A 5,368-nucleotide genomic window follows, 5' to 3' on the forward strand; every position below is an offset into this window, starting at 1 on the left:
CCCCCCCCCCCCCAAATTAGTTTATTTATAGTTAAGATATAAAATAGATATATACTAAGGTTTTTATTGTTGTATCTACTGTCATTCAAACAATAAATATATTTTTAAAAGTTATTATTTTTTTTTTTAAATGATCAAATATTTCTACCAATCCTAGGCATCATACATCATAAGAATATTTAAAAATGTCTTCGTACGAACAGCTGACTAGTTATACAAGATGGATTGAAATATCAAGAAAAATAAAAACAAAAAGAAGAAATATTAATAATTAAAGCAGGTGTTTGAGTGAAATTCCTGTGAATAACATCAATAAAGGTGCAAAATAGAGAAGATTTAATAAGCAGAAACAAATTGCTACTGTGTTGTTTCTGAATTGGTGTTCACTGTAGCCTGTGAAAAATAAAAAGCAAAAGGATTTGGAAAATTTAATGCCGTCTGAGAATAGTTGGTACAAAAAAAAAAATTTAAGAGCAAGTTTTTTAACGTTGCAGAGATCAAAGAGTACCTGAGAGTAATATAGAATATTTGTTACAAGACTACTTGAAATGAAAAATCGATATATATTCTGGGACCCTTGGTTCCTATGAATAACAATTTTAGCAGTATTTGTCTGGCTAAAATAAATTATGTAAAAAAAAATTAAATAAAACTATAATAATGATTATATACATAAAATATGAACATTAGATACAAAAAAGATACATATTTATGTCAGATTGATAATCAAGGAGACGGATAATTGATGATAAGTAGGAAGTTTTACGAATGGATATGGATAAGGAATTCCAAAATGAGATAGCTCAAAGGGTAGAGAATGTTTTAAAGAAGGCAGTTCTATGGGAAGCGAAAATTGGTAGGTTCGAATCTTGTATTTAGCAGGAGGATGGATGAACGCAGAGTTCATGTTAATTTACCTTTTTATATATTATCTTATAATGTCAAGAAGTTCTTAGTTGTTTTTGTATCTTTTAAGCCCTGATGAATCCAAAGGTCAGAAAATAAATAGTTCTAAACTATTTCTGCTGCTGTTTTGACTGTAACCCTGACCATCTTCATAATTTGAAATTATAGGTCAATTATATATATAATATTTAATTTAACGTATTAACGAACTCTCTAACCACTCAAACCCCCTAGTTTCTAATCTTGCATCCTCTTCCATTCCTGACAATCTTCCGAGGCGCCTGAAAAGAAGATGGCCAGGAGACCAGCTAATGTAAAATGTCATTAGAGTGCCTACCAATGGGTAGTTTCTCTACACGCCTGTAACACTCTAATTTAACTTAGATCAGATTTACTAAAAGTATTATAATGTACGATTGTAAATAGCAATAAATAAATTTTAAAAAACGTATTAACATATTAGATAAGATTGTTTTGTTTTTTTATAAAATATTTATTTAAATTTACCTAATCATGATTAGTTTTAAGATTTAAATAAATTTAGCTTAAGTTTTATGTCTTCAAAATATATTTGCACTGCACCTTAGTATAACAAAGAATCCTTTTAACCTGTCACTAATCAACTTAAGAAATGAGCGGGCTAATTTCTGCGAAGGATTTTAATTGATTTCTTATCTCTAATTTTAAAATAATTATCTATGGCTTAAAAATAACTATTTATTATCCTAATAATATTAAAAATAATAAATATAGATATATACATGATTTAATTTTAAATATATACGCCTTTAAGGGAAGGCGACTTCCCGCTTGGGGGTATGATTAATTTTTCTGTTGAACTGATGGCAATTCTGCTTTATAGAATAACGAGTATATCGGACATTTTTTATGTTTCGCTTGCTGTTTTTTTAAAAGTGAAATACGGGATTTTGTCGTAATTTAAAACTTTTTTTAAATGTGTTGGAAATGTTTGTATGGTAAGTGATATTTTCGGCTCCTTTAAGTTGTCCTTACGATTTCTATTCAATTAGTTTCAAATTTGTTTGCTTTTAAAACCTTAGGATTTATGCACATTTCAGTTATTCTTTGTCCTGAACTAATTGAATCAGTCTGTTCATGTCCATTGAGGATAAAAATAAAGATTTATAAAATGTAAGCGCAAATTAATCAAGAGATATCGATATATATATGGTACATATGAGTACGATATATATGGTACATATGAATACTTGAAACACTAATACTTATTGTCATCAATCGAGGCGTAAATTAAAGCTTGAGTTAATTTTTTAAACTATAGAAGCTAAATAAGAAATTTAAATATTCATCAATTCATTCAATTAAATTGGTACCTTTTTCCTTTAAGGTAAAGCAAATGTGTATAAAATGAATTCTCTTCATACAATTCACTATTGTAGTAAGGTTGGTACTTACTTTTTTTTCTTCATTTTTTTATAAATAGCATAATTTAATCTTGCTTACTTTATTCTTATTTATTATTATTTTTATCCCCCTTAGAATAATTTAAATCTTACATAAATAGCATACTTTCAACTTCATCTTATGCTCCAATACTTTCATAGTCTGAAAATAATCTGAAAATAACTATTCTTAGTAAATGATAGGTTTTTTTTTTAATTGAGTTGAGTTTATCTATTAAATTGATCCATAATGTGACAGGTGGGTAAGTTACAATTATTTGTCTACTTTATATACTAAATCATTCGTTCAGTATGATGCTTTCATTATTGTATTTATTTATATGGAAATAGTTTATAATAAGACAAATAAATATCGCTTTGGGCCCCTCAGACCATTCTGCTGTGCTTAGGGTTTAAAATGATTTAATTATGGCAGCAGTTTTTATGTGCCAATTTCAGTTATAAGGAACCATATTTTCTTATAGCTTTTGCTATTACCCATTTTTATTTTCCGAATTACTGTTTTAGTTTGAATGTTAATAATCATAGTTGTTTAATTCTACAGAATATAGTTTAGAATCTTCTTTATTTATAGAACAACCCCTGAAGAGTCCTGGTTTCCTCTAGTAGAAACTACCGTCTCCTATTCTGTGCCACTGCCATCTTGTTTCGAATGTTCAGATATTTTCTGGCATCATTTGCCACACAATCTGCCCTCTGCTGCCTACAATAAAAACAAAAACAAAAGGGGCTCGTCAGAATCCTCATAGGAAGCATATTGTTATCCATTCTGGTGAGATGTCCTGCCCATCTGAGCCTTTTAAGCTTGATGGAACACGAGATATCCTGCTGATTATACATATTATTCAGTTCCCAATTGCTTCTTCGCCACTGATCATTTTCAGAAAGGCCTCTATAATAGTTAACAATTTTAGTGGTAAAAAAAATGTTGCTTTTATGGGACTGTTTGATAAATTATTTGATTTGTTGCTAACAAATGATTTATTTTAGAGATAGTTCATGAGAATACCAAGTATTTGAACATGAAATTCTGTTCAGGTTTATCACATTTTTTAGTTTGAGAACCAGTTAAAGACTTCTAGCATGTAGAAATATATTGGACTAAAGACTTGGTTTGTATTGAAAGTAAATTATTCTAAATGTTGTGAATTTGGGAATTGATGAGAATTTATATAAAATACTTAATTCATAAGTATTTTATAGATCATTGAAATTTCTGTTTCATACTTTTTTAAAGCTATACTTGATCTTATAATCTTATCTATTTATCTTCTTTGCCAATACTTGTTTATTTTTAATGTTTAATTTAAATATTTTAAAGATTATATTAGTAAAATAAATATTTTTTCATACTCTTCATAAGAGACTGATAAAACTCTCTTAAAACACTTCACAAAACTATGTAGTTTGATATTATTATTAACTAATCTCTGATTATTGATATCGGATTTAAATTATCACAATATTGTATGGATTTGTACATTTATAGGTTTAGTGTGGGGGTGTTGATTTTTTTTTTATCACATTCCAGATTAATCTGCATGAATCTTGCTTGGTTTCTATTACTAGGTTTGGATGTGTTGCTCAATGTTTTTGTTTGAAATCTTTAAAAGTTCTGTTTCTATTCCATATTCAAGTGAATTTTCTTAGTTTCCATCAGGGTCATTTAGTTTCTTTAATTTAGAAATTCGCTAAGTTTCAAAATGCACCTTGGTTGATAGTGAACTTCAAGAAAGAAATGCCATCTTGGAGAAGTCATGGGTAAGTTGTATATCATATATATTTTTTTCCTGTACTCCTATCAAAGAAACTCATATTAAAAAGTTCCTTACATGTTTTATTTGATAAATGTTACTCACATATCACAGTTTACATTCCTACCATGTCTAGTTTTTATTTGAGATAAATTAGTTAAATAAAGGAAATTAAATAAATATATTTTTTTGAAAACTATGCTAATTTTATAGATTTATTCATATTAATATCTTATCTATTCTAATTTTAATTTTGTTAATTTGATGTACCCTTAATACATCTGCCATTAGTAGAAAAACAAAACAAAAACATGCATAAGTATATTAACATCTAACATAACAGTCAATGCTTCACTATTGCTATATTTGAGGATGTATATACATTAATTGAACACTATTGAAACTTTGATATCAATTGATATATAGATGAAGTGGTCAGATGGTTACTATAGTGGTATAAATAGTAACAGCTAACTTCGCCTTATAATCGTTAATACTGGTCTGAATTAAGTGATTTTTTCTTATTCTTTTAGAAAATTTGATTATCTGTCATATTGTCCTACATATACTTCATAAAATATGAATAGTTTTTATATAATAAACCTCATTGTGCTTCAACATTAGTACTGTATTGAATCAATTCAGAATGACTGACCCAGTAAAGTGTGGTAAAAGACTTTTTTGGAGTGAAACAAAGTGAATATTAGTTTAGCACCTGGAGAAACCCTTCAACATATTTTCGAAAAATGTTTTGGCCCAAAATTTTTGCCTTAAATTTGAATTTGAAAATCAAAAACATATAATTAAGTTAAACAAGACTCAACCAATCTACACCAAACTTGGCAGTGGTTTAGGGCTTCATAAACTGCAACAAAGGATGCAAACTGGATCTAATTAAACTAATTTGAACCGAGGATGTAATATAAATGATGTTAATGTAGGTTAAAAGAGTTAACATTCAGTTTTCTAACCGTTATATTAATGTAGATATTAACGCATAGGAGTTAGTAGGTATATAACGATTGTATGTTCAGTGGTCAAGGAATAAAAACAATCCTACAAATAAATCAAGGGGAATTTTTTTTAAAATTTTTAAAATGGCTTTTGAGGGTTTCAGACAACGCTGAAAACGAATATGATTTGCTTTTTCCAAAAAAAAAAAAATTTATTGACCTAATTTACTGAAATGCTCATTATCTTTTTAAAATTTTTATTGCTTCCTCCTAAAGCATTTCATCCTTCAGAAATATCCAACATCATTCAGAA

At 27.9% G+C, this 5,368-nt stretch overlaps 1 protein-coding gene across 3 annotated transcripts in view; it reads left to right on the forward strand.

Annotated features, from left to right (window-relative positions):
- Window positions 1-3,887: 3,887 nt before the first annotated feature.
- The window catches only part of LOC106677142 (anoctamin-7), a 384,257-nt gene continuing 382,776 nt past the window's right edge, over window positions 3,888-5,368 (forward strand). For 2 of the 3 annotated variants that reach the window (XM_067051976.1, XM_067051977.1), the window contains exon 1: window positions 3,888-4,109. In XM_067051976.1, the coding sequence (XP_066908077.1) occupies window positions 4,087-4,109 (23 nt within the window). In that variant the 5' untranslated portion in view covers window positions 3,888-4,086. The remainder of the gene's footprint in view (window positions 4,110-5,368) is intronic. The other variant, XM_014414867.2, reaches the window with a different exon arrangement.

Source organism: Halyomorpha halys, unplaced genomic scaffold (genome assembly GCF_000696795.3).
Source record: "Halyomorpha halys isolate HHAL.00 unplaced genomic scaffold, Hhal_1.1 Scaffold88.1, whole genome shotgun sequence".
NCBI lineage: Eukaryota > Metazoa > Arthropoda > Insecta > Hemiptera > Pentatomidae > Halyomorpha > Halyomorpha halys.